We start from the raw sequence: 25,197 nt of genomic DNA on the forward strand, positions 1-25,197 counted from the left end.
CGTCGCCGAACTCCTTGGCGCGCGTGCGCGGCGCGCTTTCCGTTTTTCTGCATGCGGAAGCTCTTTAGCCTGTGCAGGAACCAGCAGCGAGCGGCTTCGCTGAGGCAGGTGCGAGCGTGGGTGGGCGTACTGCGAGGAGCAGCCTGGTCTCCCATATCCCATGTCCAGCTGCAAATTACTGCAAAATCTGAACGCAAGAAAGAAACCCACTTGCCGCCCCCGCCAACAGGAGGGTGGATGAGGGCCTCGCTCGGCTTTCCCGCCCCACCTTTCCCACTCTCCCGCCGGTCCCCCGGGGTCCTCCGGTCCCCCGGGGTCCTCCGCCGCCCCAACATGGCCCAGAAGCCGAAAGTGAGACACCCATGTCGGGCGGCTGGAATTCCGCGAGGAGCAACTCAGGAGCGCAACGGAGTCTGGCAGCACCCATGTTGGAGGACGTCGAGGCAGAAGCACCTCCAGGGTCCCCACGGCTGGCGGGGGCGCGGCCCATCCTCCTTGACCAGGACGCCCCTTTGGAGCGCAGGCGTCAGCTCCTTACGCCCCCCCATCAGTCCTTTGCCCCTTTTGCAAAAAGCCTAGCGACCCCGACCCGCCCTCCATCCCAGCCCCGAGGTGGGTCCGCCAACTCTGGACAGAAATCAAAGGGGACTGGGTCATGTCCTGGTGCTTTTTGTCAGCCAGGTGGATGGCGCGCACCCGGGGCAGCACGGGGGAGCCGGAGGAGGAGCCTTGATTGTGGCGCTTTCGGGGCTTTCTGGATGCTGAAGCCCTTCGGCCAATTCCTTCTCGGAGATTATCAGGAAGCGGGTGTGTGATAGATGACGCGTGGTTACAGGGAACAAAGCACCAGGGAAGGAGGTGGCCTAGCCACACTCCCATTGCATTTGACAACGTAGCGGCAGAGGTGGCTTAGGCTGTGAGTGTCCTGAGAGTGCAAAAGTTGTTAATCTAAATGGAGTCACTTGTGTTAAAAAACAGAAAAAAGAAAAAAAACCCGACACAGCCCAAGAAACCCATGACGAGGGTTCTAGTGCATAAATATCTGATAACGAAAACTATCATAAAGACTCTGCAAAAACCACAACCTTGCACAAAGGCCGTCACAACCTTGCACAAAACATACTTTTGAATGGCCATCTGCCCAGCAACTGCTTGTCCAACCTTGAGCGGTCACCTTTGTTATTAATCCTTCTACCTAAGGATAATTATTTCAAAACAATTATATAATCCTATTTTTTCCCTTAAAGCCTGTCTTCCTTTACCTCCCTGAATACCCATATAGTTTACTATGGCATGGATACTACCACGCAATGCCCTATGCCCAAATAGATACCATTTTCTTTGAGAGAGCCTCTCTGTTATTTAGGTTGACAAAGGCAAGGACCATTATCTTAAGCCCTGGGCCTGGATGAAGGCAGAGTGGCCGTCACACTCCAGCCAGCTGCAGCCCCATTGGAAGCAGGCCTCACCTCTGAGGTTTCAGGTCCTTGTGGTCAGCCCCTGCCCTATGTACACCCTCCAACGCAGGAGTTCTAACTTAGTCTGGGTGCCTAGGCCCCAGGACCCTCACCAAAGCCCTTTGGCTTCTGTTGGGAGCCTCTGCAGCCTGGGAAGTGCATCTTACCCCGAAGTGCCCAAGAGGTTTCTCTGCCTCTTGCTGGACAGAGCAGCAAATAGGAGCCCAGAAACAGGGAGGATGGAAGTAAGCTCCATCCCTCCCTGCCCAGGAACTGCCCCAGACCTTCTCTAGAGGTTCGCAGGCAATCAGCTAGGTGGGGACTGCAGAATCAGATGAGCCACCCCATCTTCCCTCATTGGACTTCTCCCTTTTTTTTTTCTTTTTTTTTGAGATGGAGTCTCGCTCTGTCGCCAGGCTGGAGTACAGTGGTTCAATCTCGGCTCACTACAACCTCCGCCTCCCGGATTCAAGTGATTCTCCTGCCTCAGCCTCCCGAGTAGCTGGGATTACAGGCACGCGCCACTGCACCCAGCTAATTTTTGGAATTTTTTTTTTTTTTTTTTTTCTGAGACAGTGTCTCGCTCTGTCACCCAGGTTGGAGTGCAGTGGCGCGATCTCGGCTCACTGAAAGCTCCGCCTCCCAGGTTCACGCCATTCTCCTGCCTCAGCCTCCTGAGTAGCTGGGACTACAGGCGCCCGCCACAACGCCCGGCTAATGTTTTGTATTTTTAATAAAGACGAGGTTTCACCGTGTTAGTCAGGATGGTCTCGATCTCCTGACATCGTGATCCATCTGCCTTGGCCTCCCAAAGTGCTGGGATTACAGGCGTGAGCCACCGCGCCCGGCCTAATTTTTGTATTTTTAGCAGAGACAGGGTTTCACCATGTTGGCCAGGATGGTCTCGATATCTTGACCTCGTGATCCTCCTGTCTCAGCCTCCCAAAGTGCTGGGATTACAGGCTTGAACCACCGTACCTGGCCAGTCTTCTCCCTTAAGGCCTCAGGGAGGGGCCCTCCTTGGGATGGAATTCTCAGCCCTTGGTAGGTCTTACCTCTGCCCAGTCTCTGGCACCCAGTAAATACTGAATAAATATTTATTGAAGGAATTCCGCCCAGAGATGATTGTTATTCTTGCCTAGGAGCAGGTGACATGAAAGTTTCTTATGCAGAACATTCATTGATACCTTTTTTTTGGGGGGTGGGGGGGACAAGGTCTCTGTCACCCAGGCTGGAGTGCAGTGGTGTGATCACAGCTCACTGCAACCTTGAACTTCTTGGCTCAAGGGATCCTCCCACCTCTGCCTCCTGAGGGCTTGGACTACAGGCCTGTGCCACCATGTCCAGCTAACTTTTAAATTTTTTGTAGAGACGGAGGTCTCCTTATGTGGCCCAGGGTGGCCTCTCAAGTGATTCTCCCATCTTGGCTTTCCAAAGTGTTGGGATTACAGGTATGAGCCAGCACACTTGGCTTTTTTTTTTTTTCCCTTTCCTTAATTTTTCTGTAGAGACGGGGTCTCTATGTTGCCCAGGCTGGTCTTGAAGTCCTGGTCTCAAGTGATCCTCCTGCTCTGACCTCCCAAAGTGTTTGTTTGTTTGTTTTTTGAGACAGAGTCTCATTCTGTCACCCAGGCTGGAGTGCAGTGGCATGATGATCCCAGCTCACCACAACCTCTTCCTCTCCAGTTCAAGCAAATTTCCTGCCTCGGCCTCCCAAGTAGCTGGGATTACAGGCGCCTGCTACCCCGCCTGGCTCATTTTTGTATTTTTAGTAGAGATGGGGTTTTGCCATGTTGGCCAGGCTGGTCTTGAACTCCTGACCTCTAGTGACCCACCGGCCCCTGTCAAAGTGCTGGGATTGCAGGCATGAGCCACCACGCCCGGCCTTTTTTTTTTTTTTTTTTTTTTTTTTGAGACGGAGTCTTGCTCTGTCTCCCAGGCGGGAGTGCAATGGCGCGATCTCGGCTCACTGCAAGCTCCGCCTCCCGGGTTCATGCCATTCTCCTGCCTCAGCCTCCCGAGTAGCTGGGACTACAGGCGCCCGCCAACACGTCCGGCTAATTTTTTGTATTTTTAGTAGAGATGGGGTTTCACTGTTAGCCAGGATGGTCTCGATCTCCTGACCTCGTGATCCGCCCGCCTCGGCCTCCCAAAGTGCTGGGATTACAGGCTTGAGCCACCGCACCCGGCCTTTTTTTTTTTTTTTTTTTTTAAGAGACAGGGTCTTGCTGTGTTGCCCAGGCTGGCTTCAAACTCCCAGGTTCAAGTGATCCTCCCACCTCAACCTCCCGAGTAGCTGGGATTACATGTGCGCACTACCATCTCCAGCTGATACCTTTTTTCTTTAAATGTTTTCAGGAAGTGGGCTCATTATGGGATGCACACAAAACCTGGTGGATACTAGCACCAAAAGCACCTATCTACCAGCCCCACCTCCCTCCTTTTCCATTCACCTGCGATGGAGCAGACAGGATTTGGCAAAGTACGTGCAAGCACTCTCCCTTCAGGGCATGTGATATTGACGGCAGCCAAGTGTAAGACTGGGCGGGGAGCCAGAAGGAAATGGGGTCTTCAGGATGCTCACCGAGTCAGACTTTTCAACTGGAAGAGACCAGCTCATCCAAACGAACCTCCTATGTTTTCTTTTTTAAAATTAAATTTTATTATTTTGCTCTAACAAAGTAACCTCCTACTTTTTCAAGGCTCAGAGGTGGTCAACAATTTGCCCGAAGTCACATGGCAGACAGTGGCAGAGTTAAACACACACTCGGGGCTATTCCAGCCCAGAGCCCTTTGCTTGGCCTGTAGTACCGCCTTTGGCCATAAGAGGCACTCATGGCTGGTCCTGGAGGAGGCAGGACATCCCCAAAGATGCTTATTGACGCCAGCTGGACATGGCTGGCGGGAAGACTGGCACTCGTTTATGAAAATAAAATCTCCTGATAAGGTTTTCTTGCCGGAGCCTGGTTGAGCCTGAATCAACAAACAACAGCCTGAACCTGAACACCCCTTGCTGAGCGGGGAGGAAAGGAAGGGGGAGGGGAAAGGACTCCAGCTCTGTTTCAGCTTCATTAGTTCCCAGAGTTTATGACCTGCTTCAGGGAACATTTTTGTGTGTAATTCAAACACACTGTGTTTTCTCATTCCCTCAGTACCTTGCTGGGACAAGAATGGGCTGATGACAGCCAGCCCCTGGGTGGTGACTTCAGGGAAAGGCACCAGCAAAATGTGTGTGTGGGGAGCTCGGACCTCCAGGTCACAGGTCACAGGCACAGGTGTACGGGGAGCAGGGGTGAGTCCAGCCAGCCACTTACCCCAGGGTTGACACCAATAACACGGCAGGGAAAAGGGGGGCCTCCGGAGAGGACAGGAATGGGGAGTAAAAGAGCTTCTCTTGCAAAAGCAGCCCCATTTTCACAACAGTCTTCGGGCTGCCTGGCAAGCCTTCCTCTCCCGTCAGTCAAATGTCTGGCTCCCCCTACCCGGCACTAATCCTCCCCGCCAAGGAGACAGGGTGGGGAAAGGAAGGAGGAAGCTCCTAGATAGAGCAGGTCCTGCTGAGACTGCAGGGGGAGCCCTCAGACTTCACCAATTCTAGGATCCAAGCCAGGGGCCCCCCTCCCGTTCTCCGCACAGGCGCCAGGATGGGCGCGCCACTCAACCTTTAATCTGTCACTATCCGGCCAGCCAGCTCCTCAGCCTGGACCTTGCACTGCCTCTCATCATCAATGCGAGGCCCAGTGACTTTTGTGGGGGCAGCTGCACCACCAGCCTTGGTTGCCCTACAGGTGAGGGCTGGGTCACTTGGGAAGAGCAGGGCAGCAGGAACCTGGAGGAAGGTGAGCTCTTCAGAACTGTCTGGAGGCCAGAGAAAGACAAAGAGAAATGATGGAGGCATCCAGGCTGGATGAGAAGGTCCAGTGCGTTGAGCTGTAGGAGCAGCAACACACAGCCAGCTGCACTGAGCCGACCGGGACAAACCTGAGCAGGGCTCAGACCCAGCTTCCTGGGCCCCGAGTACCCTGGTACCCAAGGAAAAAAGTCCGGAGGGCCCGCTCCTGGATTCCACTAGTTGTTAGAAAAGGGTTCCTCTGGCTGGGCGCGGTGGCTCACACCTGTAATCCCAGCACTTTGGGAGGCCGAGGTGGGCGGATCACCTGAGGTCGGGAGTTGGGGACCAGCCTGACCAACATGGAGAAACCCCGTCTCTACTAAAAGACAAAATTAGCCGGGTATGGTGGCACATGCCTGTAATCCCAGCTACTTGGGGGGCTGAGGCAGGAGAATCGCTTGAACTTGGGAGGCAGAGGTTGCAGTGAGCTGAGACAGTGCCACTGCCCTCCAGCCTGGGCAACAAGAGCGAAACTCTGCCTCAAAAAAAAAAAAAAAAAAAAGAGTTTCTCAGGGCATCTTCAGAGGCCAGCCTCCAAAGTCCCAGCTCCTGGCAGAGTCCCAGCTTGCAGAGCCTGGACGGTCCAGGCTTCCTGGGCTGCTCTTCACCCAAGCCCCTGGTGAAGGAGCTGGAGGTCCCCCTCCTGGGCTGGGCTAAGACAGTGTTCACTCAGTGATCCCAGGACTCAGACACTGGTCACACAGGTGACCCCTGGGTCTTAGACGCTGGTTACATACATGATCTCAGGGGACCGTTGCTTCCCAGAACTGTCTTTGGCTTCCAAGAAAAGATCCCGCTCCAGGGCATCCGCCGCGACAGCCTGCTTGCCTTGCTCCTTCTTCTGCAGGGCGTAGAAGCTGCCACCCATGAAGAGGGCAGCTGAGATGAGGAAGAAGCTGGACATGTAGAAAACATAGCTAAAGTTGTTGGTGGCGTCCAGGAGCAACCCTGGGGAACAGAGATCAAGTTAGGCCAGTGCTACCAGGCCTCCCCTCAACTAAACTGTGTGTTCCCTGACAGCAGGTATTTTATTTTTGTCTCTGCTGTACTAGGAATTGTGGCTGACACCCAGTAGACACTCAACAGATACTTGTTGAATGAAAGGAGGGGAAGAAACACTAAACGTCCTCTGGCCTGGGCAGGAAGCGTCCACAGGCTGCAAGAGAACTTAAGGGCATGTGGTGGCAGGGAACTAGTGGAGTCTGTGATATGTGCTCACCGACCCTCCAGGTCTCACCTATGCCTCCTTCTGAAGAGCTCTCCCCACTTGTTTGCTTAAATAATTCCCTTGGGGCCTGACACGGTGGCTCACGCCTGTAATCCCAGCACTTTGGGAGGCTGAGGTGGGTAGACCACGAGATCAGGAGTTCAAGACCAGCCTGGCCAAGATGGTGAAACCCCGTTCCTACTAAAACTACAAAAATTAGCCAGGCGTGGGGGCAGGTGCCTGTAATCCCAGCTACTTGAGAGGCTGAGGCAGGAGAATCACTTGAACCTGGACGGCAGAGGTGGCAGTGAACCAAGATCGTACCACTGCACTCCAGTCTGGGCAGCAGAGTGAGACGCCATTAAAAAAACAAAAAGAATTCCCTTGGATGGGCACAGTGGCTCACACCTGCAACCCCAGCACTTTGGGAGGCTGAGGCAGGTGGATCACAAGGTCAGGAGTTCGAGACCAGCCTGGCCAACATAGTGAAACCCTGTCTCCACTAAAAATACAAAAACTAAGGCAGGGAGTGGTGGCTCATGCCCGTAATCCCAGCACTCTGGGAGGCCAAGGCCGGCAGATCACGAGGTCAGGAGTTCGAGACCAGCCTGGCCAATACGGTGAAACCCCATCTCAACTAAAAATACAAAAATTAGCCGAGTGTGGTGGCACGCACCTGTAGTCCCAGCTACTCGGGAGGCTGAGGCAGGAGGATTGCTTGAACCCGGGAGGCAGAGGCTGCAGTGAGCTGAGATCCCGCCACTGCACTCCAGCCTGGCGACAGAGTGAGACTCTGTCTCAAAAAAAAAAATTAGCCGGGCGTGGTGGCGAGTGCCTGTAATCCCAGCTACTAGGGAGGCGGAGGCAGGAAAATTGCTTGAACCTGGGAGGCAGAGGTTGTAGTGAGCTGAGATCACACCATTGCACTCCAGCCTGGATGAGAGAGAGAGAGACTCTGCCTCAAAAAAAAAAAAAGAAAAAAGAATTCCCTTGGAAACTGGGACTTCCAACGCCACACTTGGACAGAGTCCCCATTGGGCTGAACGCAACCTCCCGGATCTACTCTAATAACTGCCGCCTTGTGTTGTCTGACTGCTCCCCAGTACCAAGGGCTTTACAAACCTGCCTTCATTTGCTCAGAATCTCACGCTCTCAGCTGCCTCTCATGTGCACCTCTACCTCCCTATTCGGTTTCCCTCGCATCATAAATCACCACTATGGTTGCGGATGTGTCTCTTTGTTTTCACTCCTGACTCCTGCTCTAGAAGGTAATCCCCCAGAGGAAGGGGACTTTTTTTTTTTTTTTGAGTTGGAGTTTCACTCTGTCGCCCAGGCTGGAGTGCAGTGGTGTGATCTTGGCTCACTGTAACCTCCACCTCCCGGGTTTAAGCAATTCTCCTGCCTCAGCCTCCCAAGTACCTGGGATTATAGATGTACACCACCACGCCCTGCTAATTTTTTGTATTTTTAGTAGAGATGGGATTTCACCATGTTGGTCAGGCTGGGAATGGAGACCTTTTGATCCCCATGCACACCCAGAGGCTGGCAGAGGTGAATAAATGGTTAGGGCAGGTGTTCTCTTCCGCATTTTGCAGATGGCACTGTGGCTCAAAAAAGGAAAAAGACTTGCCCGGGTCCCACGGGCAGGAAGCAGGAGAACTGGGATGATCATTACAGGAAACTCTGCAGGATGCTGACTGCACACTAGACTCTCTCCTAAGCTCTTTCCCTGGAGGTAGATTCTATTTATCCCCACTTTATTGATAGGAAAAAGGAGGTGGCCAAGCGCGATGGCTCACACCTGTAATCCCAGCACTTTGGGAGGCTGAGGGAGACAGATCACTTGAGCCTAGGAGTTTGAGACCAGCCTGGGCAACATGGTGAAACCCCATTTCTATAAAAAATATAAAAATTAGCTGGGTGCGGTGGCATGTGCCTGCAGTCCCAGCTACTTGGGGGGCTGAGGTGGGAAGATTGCTTGAGTCTGGCAGGTTGAGGCTGCAGTGAGCTGTGACTGCACCACTGCACTCCAGCCTGGGTGACAGAGCAAGACCTTGTCTCAATAAAAAGGAAAAAGGAGGTATAGGGAGGATGATGGAGGACTGAGGTTTGGCACACAAACCCATGCTTTTTTTTTTTTTTTTTTTTTTTTTTTTCAGATGGAGTCTCACTCTGTCGCCCAGGCTGGAGTGCAGTGGGTGATCTCAGCTCACTGCAACCTCTGCCTCCCGGGTTCAAACGATTCTCCGGTATCAGCCTCCTGAGTAGCTGGGACTTACAGGTGCCCGCCACCACGCCCAACTGATTTTTTGTATTTTTAGTAGAGACGGGGTTTCACCATGTGGCCAGGATGGTCTCGATCTCCTGACCTCGTGATCCACCCGCCCCGGCCTCCCAAAGTGCTGGGATTACAGGCGTGAGCCACCGCGTCCGGCCAAACCCATGCTTTTAACTGTTCATACACTGAGTGCCAGGTGGGAAACCAGCTGTAGCACAAACCTCTGGAGATGCTGGACTTGGCCCAGATATGTCTAAACTGTTCCCCTTTTACCACACTATCTGGCTGCCCTCCCTCCCAGCTCCTCACCGGCCAGTGGTGGGGAGATGAGGAAAGCAAGGCCGTCCAGGACAGTGAAGAGTCCCAGGGCTCTGGGGAACTGATCCATGGGGACGATGTCCATGAGAACCTGGAAGATGAGGGCGCCGATGCCGCTCATGGACACGCTGTACGCCAGGCAGTAGCCCACGAGCACCCAGAAGTCACCTGATGCTGCACACACCAGGTTAGTGAGCCCATTGAGCAGGAATGCCAGGCTGAACAGGTACTTGCGGTGGCTAGCAAAGGCCGGCCGTCCTGCCATCAGCCCGGCTAGGGGCCTCAGGAAGATGTTGCTGAAGCCGATGATGGAGATGAGGAGGGCTGCCTGCTGCTCGTCCACGTTGTGCCACATGGCATATGGCACCAGGAAGACTTGTGGCAGTGGGAAGCCCAGGAAGGCCCACATCACACCCAGTATGTACACACAGTAGCCTGTGTTGTGCCGCAGGATGTCGAAGGCCAGGTGGCGCTGGATGGTCCGGCCGCATGCGGCCAGGCAGCCAAGTGCAGGTGTCTCGGGAGATGGCGGGGGACATTCTTCGGTCTCAGGGGCCACACTGGTGGCCACAGGCCTCATGACGGCCCCGCAGATGCAGCAGTGGAGAAGGACCCCGCCGAAGACTAGGAAGGTACCCCTCCAGCCCAGGTCCTCCAGAAGGTAGCGGGAGAGCAGCGGCCAGAGCGTGATGCCCAGGGAGACGCCCACGGAGGCCAGCGCGTTGGCCAGCACCCGCCGGCGCACAAAGTAGAAGCCCAGCACCGTGATGCTTGACTGGAAGCTGAAGCACATGCCCAGGCCTGCGGGGCAAGAGGGGAAACCAGCCTGGAGGCGCACTGGGGCCTTCCACCTGCACCCGCGGGTGGGGTCAGGGGTCATTTCACACACCTGCCCTCCTCTGGTTCTAGTCCATACCCAGCTCCAAGTCCCCGGGGACTGACAATGGAATAAGCTGGCCTCACCACCTCCCTGTAAGCACCCCACCCCAGATCTGCCCTCCCAAGGCTGCCAGGGCATCCCCGTTCCCCTAGGTGTAGCATGAGAGTTATCTTTCAAGAACCCAAATTGGGCCGGGTGTGGTGGCTCATGCCTGTAATCCCAGCACTTTGGGAGGCCAAGGTTGGCGGATCACTTGAGGTCAGGAGTTCGAGACCAACATGGTGAAACCCCATCTCTACTAAAAATACAAAAAATTAGCCAGGCTTAGTGGCAGGCGCCTGAAGTCTGTAATAGCTACTTAGGAGGCTGAGTCAGGAGAATCACTTGAACCCGGGAAGTGGAGGTTGCAGTGAGCTAAGATTGTGGAGGTTGCAGTGAGCTGAGATTGTGCCACTGCACTCCAGCCTGGGCAACAGAGCAAGACTCTGTCTGAAAAACAAACAAACAAACCCCAAATTGGAATAAGTCTCTCTTGGCTTAACACCTTCCAAAGACTTCCCATCACACTTGACAAAAAATCCACAGTCTCCACAATGCCCAGGAAGGCTCTCTGTGGTCTGGCTCCAGCCCACCTCTCAGATGCCATCTGAGGCTGCTCCCTGTCACTCACTACGATCAAGCCACAGGAGCTTCTTTCTCTGCCTCTGGACATGAAGCTGCCCCTACCTCGGGTTATTTGTAGCTGCTGTTCCTTCTGCTTGGAATCTGCTTCCTCCAGACTTTCCACTCTCCTCCCAGTTCAGACGCCACCTCTCCAGAGGGGCCTTCCCAGCTCCCCACCCACTCAGCGTCTGCACCTGCACACCGGAGCATGCTGGAGAGAAAGTTCTCAATCATGTGTGACCATGGTCTCAGGCGGGCCCTCAGGCTGCCTGTGACGCCACTACAGCTCCCTCAGTCATGCCTTGCCTGCCCTGCTAGGTGACTACCGGGTGTCTTCCTCTGTGCACCCCAACACCCCCTCCCCATCCTCATGCTCAGCTGCCTATGTGCCTGCCAGCCAGTGACAATGGCTTGCCCATTCCCCCAGTGGCTGTCCCTCCCTCCTGCCCTGCATCCTCTCCACTCAGAGGCACCCCTCTAGCAAGTCCCCTCTCTCCTGCATCATCCTTTTTCTCTTCTTTCCTAGATCCTTCTCCTTCGTTATGTCTCCCATTAAAAAAAAAAAACCTCTCTAGACCTCATAACCACTTACGGGTACAGTCTGTTCCTCCAGTCCCCTTAAAACAAAATGCCGTGGAAGGGCTGGGCATGGTGGGCTCACAACTGTAATCCCAGCACTTTGTTTTTTGTCTTTTTGAGATGGGGTCTTGCTCTGTTGCCCAGGCCGGAGTGCAGTGGTGCGATCTTGGCTCACTGCAACCTCCACTTCCCAGGTTCAAGCGATTCTCTTGCCTCAGCCTCGAGTAGCTGGGACTACAGGGGCCCGCCACCAAGCCTGGCTAATTTTTGTATTTTTTTTTAGTAGAGACAGGATTTCACCACGTTGGCCGGGCTGGTCTCAAACCCCTGACCTCAGGTGATCTGCCCGCCTCAGCCTCCCAAAGTGCTGGGATAACAGGTGTGAGCCACCGCACCCAGCCAGCAGTTCCAGAAGATTAAGAGGCCTGCCTGCCCTGTCCACTTGTGCCTGGCACTTTCTAGCAGGTGCCTATAAATTCTGGAGATGAAGTGATAGTCACCTGTGATGAATCCTGCTGTGAAGTAGAGCTGGCTGAGGTTGCGAGAGAAGGAGCTGGCCACCATGCCCAGGCTGGCCAGCACACCCCCCAGCATCACGGTCACTCGGCAGCCGAAGCGTCCCACCAGGATGCTGCACAGGGGCCCTGTGGGAGAAGACAGCCAGCAGGTAGCAGCTGAATGAGGAGGTGGTGGGAGAGGAGGAGAGTGGCTGGGAGAGGGCAGTTCCAGCTGGAACTAGCCAGGTGGTTTCAAGGGCACGAGCAGGCCTGGATTCTGATACCCACCTGCCATGGACTGGCCATGTGGCCTGAGCAAAGCCTGATCCCTCTCTGTGCCTCAGTTTTTTCCCCTACAAAGTAAGGATTCAGACTGGGCGATGTTTGACCCTGATGAGGATTCCCAGAAAGGTGGAGCAAGACCCTGCACTGCACGGACCTGAGGCTGCTCATTCTATCCGGGTGAAACAGGATTGGTTCATGAGTTTACCTCCCCCACTTTGCTGGGGGTCTGTTGGTGGGAGGAGTCGGGACAGTGTTCCAGAGCATCTAGACTACAGTGTGCACCTTCAGATCCTGTTTTACCTGCCCCACCCCCACCCTAACATCCTCAGGAAGACTGGCTAGATCCCTCCCACCCTCCCACCACCTTCCCAGCCCTACAGCTGAGGGGAACCCTGGGCCCCTCTGGGCCTCCTTGCACTGGCCTCTAGAGTGTTCTGCAGAAAATCAGGCAGGGTACGTTCTCCCCTCCTGCACCACCTCCAGCACCACCAAAGTCTGCACCTAGAGGTTTGGCTCCGTGTAGAGAGGGGCCTGTTCCTTGCCTGGTTCTCAGATGCTTTCTCACCAATCCACACCCCCAAAAAATAGAAAAGAGCTGCAGACTGCTCCTTGGCACCTCACAGGGGCCCCATTCACCCAAGCACATGTGGAGCTTCTTTAACTTACTCTCCGAGAGTGCAACTAAAGGGACAGGGAAGTGTGTGCACATGAGGTGCTTGTGTGTGTCTGCAGTGGAGAGGGGATGTGTGGTGTGAGCCAGTGTGAGTATAAAAGTGACAAAGTAGCCACCGGGTGCGGTGGCTCACGCCTGTAATCCCAGTACTTTGGGAGGCCGAGGTGGGTGGATCACTTAAGGTCAGGAGTTCGAGACCAGCCTGGCCAACATGGTGAAACCCCATCTCTACTAAAAATACAAAAATTAGCCAGGCATGGTGGTGCATGCCTGTAATCCCAGCTACTTGGGTGGCTGAGGCAGGAGAATTGCTTGAACCCGGGAGGCAGAACCTGGTGCGCTCCATCCTGGGTGACAGAGTGAAACTACATCTCAAAAAAAAAAAAAGTGATGGAGTGGCCGTGTGTGGTGGCTCACGCCTGTAAACCCAGCACTTTGGGAGGCTGAGGCAGGTGGATCGCCTGAAGTCAGGAGTTGGATACCAGCCTGGCTAACATGGTGAAACCCCGTCTCTACTAAAAATACAAAAATTAGCCGGGTGGTGGTGCATGCCTGTAATCCCAGCTACTAAGGAGGCTGAGGCAGGAGAATCGCTTGAACCCGGGAGGTGGAGGTTGCAGTAAGCCGAGATCGTGCCATTACACTCCAGCCTGGGCAACAGAGGGAGACTCCGTCTCAGAAAAAAAAAAAAAAGAAAGTGACAGACTAAGTGAGCAGCCCGTCCTCAGCATAATTAAGCAGAGGCTGGTGGCCTGGCGTCTCTGCCCCTGTAGAGGGGGAGGTGGCTCTGGAGAGGACTGACCCACAGATCTTCCTCACGCCAGAGACTCTGGCCTGACTTAGGGAAGGTGACATTGGGGAAAGCCCAGAGTCATAGGGTTGGGGGCGGGGATGGGGCTGCAGGCCAGCTGCATAGCTGAGGGTGGTGTGGCCGGGCGGGACGCAGGGTGTTTCCTCTGCCGTGAACTTGCTCTTCAGCCTTGGGCAGGTCTTGTGTTTTATGCCTGCTTGCTTTCCTTACCTCTAAAAGGCGTAGGTAGGGGCAGGGGCACTTGAAAGGATCAGTGAAAGTATCCATGATTCATTGTGTTTAAAGTTTCTACAATACTGTGGTCAGGTGCCATGGCTCATGTCTGTAATCCTAGCACTTTGAGAGGCCCAGGCAGGTAGATCACTTGAGCCCAGGAGTTTGAGACCAGCCTGAGCAACATAGTGAGACCCTGTCTCTACAAAAAGTAAAAAAATTAGCTGGGTATGGGCTGGGCGCAGTGGCTCACACCTGTAATCCCAGCACTTTGGGAGGCCACGGCCGGCGGATCATGAGGTCAGGAGATCCAGACCATCCTGGCTAACACAGTGAAACCCTGTCTTTACTAAAAATACAAAAAATTAGCCAGGCATGGTGGTGCGCACCTGTAGTCCCAGCTACTCAGGAGGCTGAGTCAGGAGAATCACTTGAACCTGGGAGGCAGACGTTGCAGTGAGCCGAGATTGTGCCACTGCACTCCAGCCTGGGCAAGAGCGCAAGACTCCATTTCAAAAAAAAAAAAAAATTAGCTGGGTATGGTGGTGCACACCTGTGGTCCCAGCTACTCGGGAGGCTGAGGTGGGAGGATCGCTTGAGCTTGAGAGGTCAAGGCTGCAATAAGCTGTGATCATGCACTGTGCTCCAGCCCAGGTGAAATAAGCAAATAAATAAATAAACATAAATAAAATAAAATGTCTACAGTACTCTGAATGAGCACAGGCTCATACACGCGTATGTGTACATGAGAGAGATGGCCAGCCAGGAATCCCATGCTGATGGAGATGCTGAGATGCCTGCTGGGGGTGGTGAACCCCGAGTCGGCTGGGGAGTAGGTTCCCCACCGGGTGCCCGGTTCCTAGCCCCTGGCCCAGGAACCCTGCTCTGCCTGTGTGAGAAGAAGCCCTCTGGGATTCCCACTCCCTGCCCCAACGCTGCAGGCCAGAGGCCATATGGCACATTCAGAGCTCACCCAGGAGGGTGGTGCTTTCTCCCAGCCTGACCTCCCTCCCAGTTTGAGGGCAGGACCTGGAATAATAGGCAGGCTGATGGTGGCCAGTGGAGGGAGTAGCCAGGAGGTAGCCGGGGAGATGGGCAGCTGCGGCCAGCAGACACACGCCTGCAGAGGCCTGTGGGCCGTCAGCTCGGGCTCCTGTCCACCGGGCCCCTCCGAGGCCAGGGTCTACGCAGTCTCCCTGGAGAGCTCCCAGGAGCCAAGGGCAGGTCCCTGTGTCCGGGGCTACTGCGGAGAACCCTCCCTCTGCCCTGCTCTCAACGCTGGGGTCAGGGTGAGGCAGTCACACTCCTGGAAAAGCCAGCCAGGAACAGGGGCCTCTGAGGCCCTATGGTGGCAGAGCCAGGAGAAGGGGCAGACAGGGGCTGCCTTCCTCCCTCACACCCACTTAGCAACCTCCTGTCTGCAGGGAGTCCCGGGAAAGCTGGGGCTCCTTCCTTGTCCCCCTCTTGTTCCTGGTGTCTTTTTTTTTTTTTTTTTTTTTGAGACAGTTTCACTCTTGTTGGCCCAGGCTGGAGTGCAATGGCATGATCTCGGCTCACCACAACCTCTGCCTCCCGGGTTCAAGAGATTCTCTTGCCTCAGCCTCCCGAGTAGCTGGTATTACAGGCACCTGCCACCACGCCCGGCTAATTTTGTATTTTTAGTAGAGACAGGGTTTCTCCATGTTGGTCAGGCTGGTCTCAAACTCCTGACCTCAGGTGATCTGCCCGCCTCGGCCTCCCAAAGTGCTGGGATTACAGGCGTGAGCCATCGCGCCCGGCCATTCCTGGTGTCTTCCTTGCGTCCCCTTTCCTATCCTGAAGCCACTCCCTGCCCCAGTGAGGGTCTCCAAAATATTAATAATTCACAGCCGCATACATTTCCCAGCTCCCAGCACCTCCAGGGAAGACAGTGGTCTTCCCTGCTATTCCATGTGGGAGCTGGGCAGGATACCGGGCATTACCCTCAGATTGCAGAGGAAGCAACCGAGGTTCAGAGAGACCGGCCAGCTGGAAAGCAGGAGAGTCTTGGTGGGCTGGCCCCAGCGCTCTTCCCAGCCTGGCACTGAGCGCCCCAGCACACCTACGCCTGTGTCTGAGTGGATCCCACAGAAAGGACACAAGGCTCTGCCTGGCTTTGCAACTCGGGCACCTCCCCACTCTCTCCCCGGCTCCAGCCCAGTCCAGCTGGATTCCAGCCAGGGGCCCCCGGTAAAATCCAGTGAAACCTTAGGAATTCACCCAGGAGGCAAAGCCTGTGGCCTCAGAGGGAATCAGAAGGCCAGGGAGGTTGTGGCTTCCCTGCAAGCCCCGGGCCATTCTCATGGGCCCCTCCCCAGGCCGCTCACCTGCCATGTGGAGCACAGCCGTGAGGATGGAGGGGAACCAAGAGGTCTCGCTGTTGCTGGCCTGGAACTCCCATTGCAGTTCAGTGAAGAAGATGCCGATACACGTGGGGAAGCCCAGGGTGAGGCCCTGGGTCACCATGGTGGCCAGCAGCACCACCCAGGCCCAGCTGCCATCTGCGTGCTCCAGGGCCTGGGGCATCCTCTGCTGCCGACGCTGCCACGGCCTCACTGCCAATGTGGCTGCTGCCTGGGGAGGGGACAGAATGGAGCCTGGTGGTCAGCAGGCTCTCCGTCTCTCCTGGCCCACCTGCCACCTTCTCTGGGCAGCTAAGCCATCCCTTCCTCACACCCAAGTACCAGGTGTCACAGAGGGGCACCGCCCCTGGGAGGTGGCCAGAGGCCCACGCGTTGGCCTTGGCATCTCCTTTCACCCACTTCCCAGAGCCAGCCTGGCAGGAGGTGGCAGGAAGGACAGGAGGGACAGGAGGGACAGGAGGGAATAGGAGGGACAGGACGGGGCAGGGCAGGTGGCACCAGGCAATGGGGTACAATTGTTTCTAATTGTTACATCACTTAGAAGTCAGCAGGGGGACCTCCTAGCCCACTCAGTCACTGCCTGTAGAATGCAGCAGACCTCTGGGGTCAGTGTGGTCCCAACGCCCCCCAAATGCACACAAGTATACATTTCAGACACTCCTGCCCAGGGTTCCTGCATAGGAACACAGACTTTCGCAATGCCTCAGAAGCGGCAAAGTTACTACCAGCGCTGTTGTGAAGGCCCGAGTGAGCAGGCCGGTGCTGGGCGCAGCCACGGAGCATACACAAAAGAGTTTAACAAGCACCCAAGCAGCAGCTTTGGAGAAGGCATGGGCCTCATCCACCCCCACACCCCCAGGCCTTTCCCATCGGCCCCTTTGCAGTCACCCTGCAACACTCCTTTCAAACAGAGCTCAAGGCCAAGACTCAAATTCTGCAATCACACTGAATAATACACACACACACACACACACACACGCAGTGGCACACAGACACAGACACATACCCAGTCACACACGAACACAGTCACAGCGCACACTCACACAGACAAGCACAGAAACATACAGACACACGCACACACACAGAGACACACACTCAGATAGTCACACACACAGAGACACACACTCAGATAGTCACACACACAGAGATCAACTGACCTACACAAAGACCACACAGGCACACAAACTCATATAAAGACACAAACTTGGCCGGGCACGGTGGCTCACGCCTGTAATCCCAGCACTTTGGGAGGCTGAGGCAGGCAGATCACGAGGTCAGAAGATCGAGACCATCCTGGCCAACGTGGTGAAACCCCGTCTCTACTGAAAATACAAAAATTCCAGCTACTCGGGAGGCTGAGGCAGGAAAATCGCTTGAACCCAGGAGGCAGAGGTTGCAGTGAGCCGAGATCACGCCACTGCACTCCAGCCTAGTGACATAGCAAGACTCCATCTCGAAAAAAAAGAAAAAGACACACAAAATAGACACTCAAAAAAGTCCAGAGACACGAAGACACTGACAGACACATACTACACAGATGCGTACTCACACAAACACAGAGATATGTACCGTCACACACAATGCAAACATACAAACTCACACACAGAGGCATACAAGCAGGTACACAAGACACACTAGCAGACACGCACACAGTTACACACAAACACAGAGAGACACACGCACATGTACACGCATGCAGACATGCCCAGAGTCACACATGCTACACAGACATACGGACAAACACAAACACACAGTGCAGACATGCACATGTGCGTGTACACACGTGCACACACACACACACACCTCACATCTTTGGCTCAGCAAGGTGCAGCCAGTCCTATCTTAGTTCAACACCACCCAGGCCACTCCCCTCATCACTGAAGCTGCCATAACCAGGCCTCCAAAGTCCCAAGGTCCCCTCCCCAAGTCTGGACCTGTTTTTCAACCCCCTCTGTCCTGCCTCCTGTGCCCTGGCCCCCAAACTCTCAGACCTCACCGCCTGGGGGCTCTAGGCTGCAGCAGGCACCGCAAGGGAGCAGCCTCCACCTCAGTGAAGCCCACGCATCCTGAGCTGCTGTTCCCACAGCCTCCCTCCCTTTCACGCCCAGGTCCTGGGAAGCTCCAGGGAAACTCACAACTAACTACCAGAAATATGAAACCCCCTCTTCCTGCCAAGCCCAGCACCCCACTGCTTCCCCCCAGGCCTAGGAGTTTTAAAGCAGCACCTACGCCAGCTCCACCCTGAACTGCCTCCTTTGCTGTCTCCAATCCTCCGCCCTCCCAGAGGACCCTGGGAGCCCCACCAAGGTGACCGTCCCATTCATTGCAGCCTCAGGGTGTGAGGGTGTGTGACCCATGTGTAGGGCAGAGCACTGCCTGCCCTCCTGCCCTCTGCGTGCGACCTCTGGCTAGCAATCCTCCCAGGCTGGCCCTCCTCCTGGCCCAGCTCCAGGACAGGCAATCTCGCAGATGGGGCTTCTCCGGCAATCTAGCCCTCGCCTCTCCTAGGATTTCTGTTCCCTCAGCAAACGGAAAGGCCACAGGCGCCACCTGATCCTCTGTGTGGCCCCGATGTCAAGGTTCCAGCCCTGCTCCATAGCTCGCCTCTCCTCCCCAGCTCTTCCGCTCTCCCACTTGACACTCTCACCTCTTCCTCCCGGAAAGGCCACAGCCTTCCTGGCTTCCTCCTGCCTTTCCCTGTTCCCTGCCACCCAGCCCTGGCACTCCCAAGCCCCGAGGCCCTGGTGGCATTTGGGACGCCTGGAGGCTGGACCCCAGCCCTGCTCCCTCTCCCCACTGCCTGGCTCTGGTCCCTCCTTGCTCTGCCGGGAAGAAGTCTATGAAGTCTCTTTGATAAGAGCTCTTCTCAGCATCCACTTTTTGGGGCAGTGTTTTTGGGGACTTTGCCCAGGCTCCTGTGACCTTCACTCTGGATCCCACCTTCCATCCAGAACCATTCAGTGGAGCTGACTGTTCCTGAACATCTCTCTCCAGGCCCCAAGCCAATCCGAGCCCAGGAACCCTTATGCACCTTTGCACACTAGAAGCCCTGCTGCCAGGCGGGGTGCGGTGGCTCACGCCTGTAATCCCAGCACTTTGGGAGACTGAGGCAGGTGGATCACGAGGTCAGGAGTTCGAGACTAGCCCGGCCAACATGGTGAAACCCCGTCTCTACTACAAATAAAAAACTAGGCTGAGGCAGGAGAATCGCTTGAACCCAGGAGGCGGAGTTTGCAGTGAGCCGAGATCACGTCACTGCACTCCAGCCTGGGTGACGGTGAGACTGTCTCAAAAAAAAAAAAAAAAGAAAAAAGAAAAAATTCAGCCCTTAGGCTGGTGCAAAGGTAGTGAGTAATTTCAGTTAATTGTTCACAGGCAGGTACAGATCGAACTCCTTGTTCTACTCTTTCCCTCCTTCTTACTACCGCTCCTGAGTAGTCTTAAAAGAAGATTCAGCCCTAGCAGCATCCCTGGGAGCTAACCTGACTCCCATCCCAGGCTGGGCTGCACCTCCTTCCTGTTTTCTCGCCTTTTTTTTTTTTTTTCTGAGATGGAGTCTCGCTCTGTCTCCCAGGCTGGAGTGCAGTGGTACAATCTTAGCTCACTGCAATCTCTGCCTCCCGGGTTCAAGCAATTCTCCTGCCCCAGCCTCCGAAGTAGCTGGGATTATAGGCACACGCCACTATGCCTGGCTAATTTTTGTATTTTTAGTAGAGATGGGGTTTCACATGTCGGCCAGATAGTCTCGAACTCCTGATCTCAAGTGATCCGCCTGCTTCAGCCTCCCAAAGTGCTGGGATTACAGGCCTGAGCCTCCGCACCCGACCTGTTTTCTCACCTTAATAGTGGTCTTCACACCACACTGGAGTGGATCACCCCCTTCTTTATTGTCACCCCCACCCTGCTACCCCCTTCCACACTATGAGCAAGAACCTGTTCATGAACCCCCACCCAGCCTCTGAGCACAAAAGAGGAGATGAATGTGACCCACCTGTGTTCCCCAGGGGGAAGGCAGGCCCAGGACCAAGGGCAATGCAGCTTCCAGGCAGGGAGGTCCATTCCAGACTCAAGCAGGGCAGAGAGGTGGTGGGGCCAGGGCTCTGGCTTGGCCTCTGCCCCGGCAGGGAAGTGCTCTTTTCTTTGTACTGGGAACCATGAGTCATGGTCACTGCCTGGTGTGTGCTTTGGGCAAGGAGGTAGACAGGGCAAGATGCTTCGCTCTCACTTGCTGGGACTAGGGGTGAGGTTGGGCCCCAGGGGCTGCCAAGCTCAGCTCTCAAGGACCCCTAGGCCCAATGAGACCAGCTTCATAGCCCAGTGCCATGAAGCTGGATGTGTGGGCAGGGAGAAGTTTAGATGATACTTCTGGTCTTTCTCCCATCTCACACAAGCCCAGCCTATGTTTACAGGGTGCCTCATCTGATAACAGGGGCCTCACTAGGGCCTGGGAATCGTTTCCCTGCCCCTGGAGCTGGAACGCCTGCTCACGGAAGAGCGGATGCTCTCAGCCAGGGGTCTCGGGTTAGGGGCCTGGTGTCCAGAGTCGAGGGGGCCTCCTCTTCTTCCCAGCTCTCCTCCCGTGGTGGGAGAGCCCCGGGCTGGAAATGAGGCAGGCCCTGGGGGCCCCTCCCTCCTTCCCATATCAAGTAGGCTCCTGGGCTGGAGCCCAGGACCCAGGCAGGCAACAGAGGGGCTCCGGCCCAGCAGAGAGCAGCAAGGGCAGGCTTGAGCGTGGGGCTGAGAACCCTCAACTCTGTGGTTGGCCTAGGGAGGAGGGAGGCAGCCCCAGAAGTGGGGTGGCTGCGGCAAATCACTCTCTCCCTTCCCCTTATCACCCCATATTCACTGCAGAACCAGCAAGGGTTTGGGACAGGCAACTGGGACCTCATGCCGTACTCTCGCCCTGCCCATCCCCGCAGTCCTGTCCCGGAATCTGGTTTCCACTCCGCTGTCCCTCCCTCCCCGGGGCAGAGCTCCTCCGAGTGGGGCTGCTGGGATCCCGGGCTGTGTCCGCCCTGGAATTTCGGGCCAGGAGTCCCAGCGCCCTCGGGCTTGGGGGTCATCACCCCAGGCCCCGGGGCAGCCCAGAACCAGGACAGGAAGACTTTTCTAGATCCTCACCGCCACTGAGCCCGCCCAGGCGGGAAGAGACCTGGGGCCCTGGCAGGAGGTCTGCGACAGCGCTAGAGGGGACTGGGCGAGGAGGGGATGCGTCCGAGGCAGTGGGGCCCGGGGAGCCCGCTCACCCGCTAGCACGGGCCTGGCGGAGAGGTGACTCAGCTCCCCCGAGCGCGGCGTCCTGCGGCCCGGGCCGGTCGCGACGAGGACCGCGGGACTGGGCCAAGCGCCGCGGCCAGGCAGGGCGGGCCCAGGGCGGTGTGGGCGGGGACCCACCTTCCAGCCTCCCCGGGATTCCGTCGGGTGGGGAAGGGGCCAGGACGCGGGAGGGGCGGCGGGCGTGGCCGGGGACAGTCCAGCAGCAGGGCCGGGCTCCGGACGCAGGCGCCGCGGGATATCCGTGTGTCTGAAATTTGCACCACCTGGATGCCCTCTTTCTAGCTTCTGGTTTTCCCGGCTCAGGGTCTAGGGCCCCGGGCTTGGGGCGGAGATAACATGCCATAAAGAGACCACACCTCCCAGGAAGTGGGGTGGGGAAGGCGCAGAGCCCGAGGTTGAGGATCCCTTCTTTCTGCGCTTTCCCTGCCCAGGAGCCCTTACAATGAAAGCCTCGAGCTTTGAGGGCTGCGCCTGCGGGTGGGAGTCCAGGCAGTCCCTTGTAGGGGAGCAGGCAGACCCCTCAGCCCTGGGAGCAGGTGAGAGGACACCCACCACTTCTGCATGTGGCCCTCAGAACTACAGGCCCTTTTCAGGTTTTTCCCCCTTCCTCTACCTGGGTAGCCCTTGATGTGTATTAGTTAAAATATACTCAGTTGGCCGGGAGTCTTGCTCTGTTGCCCAGGCTGGAGTGCAGTGGCACGATCTCAGCTCACTGCAACCTCCCCCTTCTGGGTTCAAGCAATTCTCCTGCCTCAGCCTCCTGAGTAGCTAGGATTGCAGGTGCACGCCATGGCACCCGGGTAATTTTTGTATTTTTAGTAGAGATGGGGTTTCACCATGTTGGCCAGGCTGATCTTGAACTCCTGACCTCAGGTGATCCACCCACCTCGGCTTCTCAAAGTGCTGGGATTACAGGCATGAGCACCGCACCCGGCCTTGTTTATTTTTGATCTGTGGACGGTGGAGTTTCACAGCCTCTGACCTTCACCCTCCCTCTTCTCACTCCACATGGTGACTCCAGCCACACCCTGTATACCCATGATCCGGTGCCTTTTATGTCCAGTCCAGATATTCAACCTGGAACCTATCCTCGTGTGCCTCAAAGGCCCTTAAAACCCAACACTGACCGGAACTCGCCATTGACACTGTCCTCTGCCGCCCCTGCTAAACCTGGGATACTTTATGTGCTCCATGCTTGAGCAAATTACAGCACCACGTCTACTTAGGTGACTGAGCCAAATCCCATGAGTCTCTTTGACCTTCGCCTCTTTCACAACCAATCCACCAATCCACAACCAAGTCCCACGCACTTTACCCCCTTGCTGTTTCTCAAACCTGACCATTTACCCTCATCTCCATCCCCGCACCATCCACCGCCACCTGTTGTCCAGCTCAGACCTCAGAGTCCTTTTCAACACTGTAGGTGACTGATCTTTCGGATCCATTAAGCCTGATCTTGCCCTACTGCCAACCCTGCTTAAAACCCTGCAGGCCTTGGCCAGGCGCCGTGGCTCATGCCTGTAATCCCAGCACTTTGGGAGGCTGAAGCAGGAGAAGCACCTGAAGTCAGAAGTTCGAGACCAGCCTGGCTAACATGGTGAAACCCAGTCTCTACTAAAAATACAAAAATTAGCCGGGTGTGGTGGTGCATGCCTGTAATCCCAGCTACTCGGGAGGCTGAGGCAAGAGAATCGCTTGAACCCGGGAGGTGGAGGTTGCAATGAGCTGAGATCGCGCCATTGCACTCCAGCCTGGGTGACGAGAGCGAAACTTGGTCTCAAAAAAAAAAAAACGAAACCCTGCAGGCCTTGGAGATGAAGGTGAGCCCCTAGGGTGGCTATAGGGCCCTTCCAAGCCTGGCGCTTACCCACCTTTCTGGCCTCAAATCATTCTCCCTCACTCACTGACCTCAGCCACTGTAACCGCCCAGCGGGTTCACCTTGCCCGCTGCCTAGACAGACCCGATTTATCAAAACAGGGGGATTGCAATAGAGAAAGACTAATTCACGCAGAGCTGGCTGCATGGAAGACCGGAGTTTTATTACTACTCAAATCAGTCTCCCTGAGTATTTGGGGATCAGAGTTTTTAAAGATAATTTGGTGGGTAGGGGCTGGGGAAGTGGGGAGTGCTGCTTGGTCAGGTTGGAGATGGAATCACGAGGGGTTGAAGTGAGGTTTTCTTGCTGTCCTCTGTTCCTGGGTGGGATGGCAGAAGTGACTGAGCCAGATTACCAGTCTGGGTGGTGTCAGCTGATCCACGGAGTTCAGAGTCTACAAAATATCTCAAGCACTGATCTTAGATTTTGCAATAGTGATTTTTTTTTTTTTTTTTTTTTTTTTTTTGAGACAGTCTCGCTCTGTCGCCCAGGCTGGAGTGCAGTGGCGCAATCTCGGCTCACTGCAAGCTCCGCCTCCCGGGTTCACGCCATTCTCCTGCCTCAGCCTCTCCAAGTAGCTGGGACTACAGGCGCCCGCCACCATGCCCGGCTAATTTTTTGTATTTTTAGTAGAGACGGGGTTTCACCGTGGTCTCGATCTCCTGACCTCGTGATCCGCCTGCCTCGGCCTCCCAAAGTGCTGGGATTACAAGCGTGAGCCACCGCGCCCGGCCCTGCAATAGTGATGTTATCCCGAGGAGCAATCTGGGAAGATTCAGACTTCTGCAGCCAGGGGCTGCATGACCCCTAAACCGCAATTTCTTTCTTTCTTTTTTTTTTTTTTTTTTGAGACAGAGTCTCACTCTGTCACTCAGGCTGGAGTGCAGTGGCACAATCTCAGCTCACTGCAACCTTCGTGTCCCAGGTTCAAGCAATTCTCCTGCCTCAGCCTCCTGAGTAGCGGGGCTTACAGGCTCATGCCACCATGCCTGGCTAATTTTTGTATTTTTAGCAGAGACAGGGTTTCACCATGTTGGCCAGGCTGATCTTGAACTCCTGACCTCAAGTGATCCACCCACCTCAGCCTCCCAAATTGCTGGGATTACAGGCACGAGCCACCGTGCCCAACAAATTTTTTTTTTTTTTTTTTTAAGATGGAGTCTTGCTCTGTCACCAGGCTAGAGTGCAGTGGCACAATCTCGGCTCACTGCAACCTCCGCCTCCAAGGTTCAAGCGATTCTCCTGCCTCAGCCTCCTAAGTAGCTGGGACTACAGGTGCGTGCCACTGTGCCCAGCTAATTTTTGTATTTTTAGTAAAGACAGGGTTTCACCATGTTGGCTAGGATGGTCTCGATCTCTTGACCTCATGATCCGCCTGCCTTGGCCTCCCAGAGTGCTAGGATTACAGGTGTGAGCCACCGCACCGGCACAATTTTCTTAACAGTATCTTTTGAAGAGCAAAAGTTTTTAGCTTTGATGAAGTCCAGTTTATATATTTTTTTTCCTACAGTTCGTTCTTTTTGTGTCCTATCTTTGTTTACTTTAAGGTTGGAAAGTTTTTTTTTTTTTTTTTTTGAGATGGAGTCTCGGTCAGTCGCCCAGGCTGGAGTGGAACCACACGATCTCAGCTTACTGCAACCTCTGCCTCCCAGGTTCAAGCAGTTCTCCTGCCTCAGCCTCCCAAGTAGCTGGAATTACAGGTGCCCGCCTCCACACCTGGCTAATTTTTGTATTTTTAGTAGAGACAGGGTTTCACCATGTTGGTCAGTCTGGTCTTGAACTCCTGGCCTCAAGTGATTCACCTGCCTCGGCCTCCCAAAGTGCTGAGATTGCAGGTGTGAGCCACCACGCCCAGCCCTGAAAAGCCTTTATCTCAGTGTGTAGCTCAGTGTGGGCACCACTGTGACCA

The 25,197-nt window shown here is 55.3% G+C and overlaps 1 protein-coding gene across 1 annotated transcript; it reads right to left on the reverse strand.

The window, feature by feature from the left end:
• Window positions 1–4,103: 4,103 nt before the first annotated feature.
• SLC16A5 (solute carrier family 16 member 5) lies at window positions 4,104–20,171 on the reverse strand. Its single transcript, XM_055241162.2, has 6 exons — window positions 20,126–20,171; window positions 16,099–16,345; window positions 11,775–11,918; window positions 9,144–9,953; window positions 6,083–6,297; window positions 4,104–4,373 (listed from the first exon to the last, which is right to left on the reverse strand). Exons 2-6 carry the CDS (start codon window positions 16,295–16,297, stop codon window positions 4,155–4,157), a joined length of 1,587 nt encoding a protein of 528 aa, XP_055097137.1. The 5' UTR covers window positions 16,298–16,345; window positions 20,126–20,171; the 3' UTR covers window positions 4,104–4,154.
• Between the last annotated feature and the right edge of the window lie 5,026 nt (window positions 20,172–25,197).

Source organism: Symphalangus syndactylus, chromosome 14 (genome assembly GCF_028878055.3).
Source record: "Symphalangus syndactylus isolate Jambi chromosome 14, NHGRI_mSymSyn1-v2.1_pri, whole genome shotgun sequence".
Taxonomy (NCBI): domain Eukaryota; kingdom Metazoa; phylum Chordata; class Mammalia; order Primates; family Hylobatidae; genus Symphalangus; species Symphalangus syndactylus.

What these genes read in the sequence shown, in the direction of transcription:
- SLC16A5 (XM_055241162.2), bottom strand. Translation starts at nt 16,297, where the DNA reads ATGCCCCAGGCCCTGGAGCACGCAGATGGCAGCTGGGCCTGGGTGGTG. An exon ending in CACAGCAGGATTCATCACAG is followed by an intron (nt 9,954 to 11,774) that starts GTGACTATCACT and finishes CTTGCCCCGCAG; the next exon opens with GCCTGGGCATGTGCTTCAGC. An exon ending in GGTCCCCTGAGATCATGTAT is followed by an intron (nt 4,374 to 6,082) that starts GTAACCAGCGTC and finishes TTCATAAACGAG; the next exon opens with TGCCAGTCTTCCCGCCAGCC.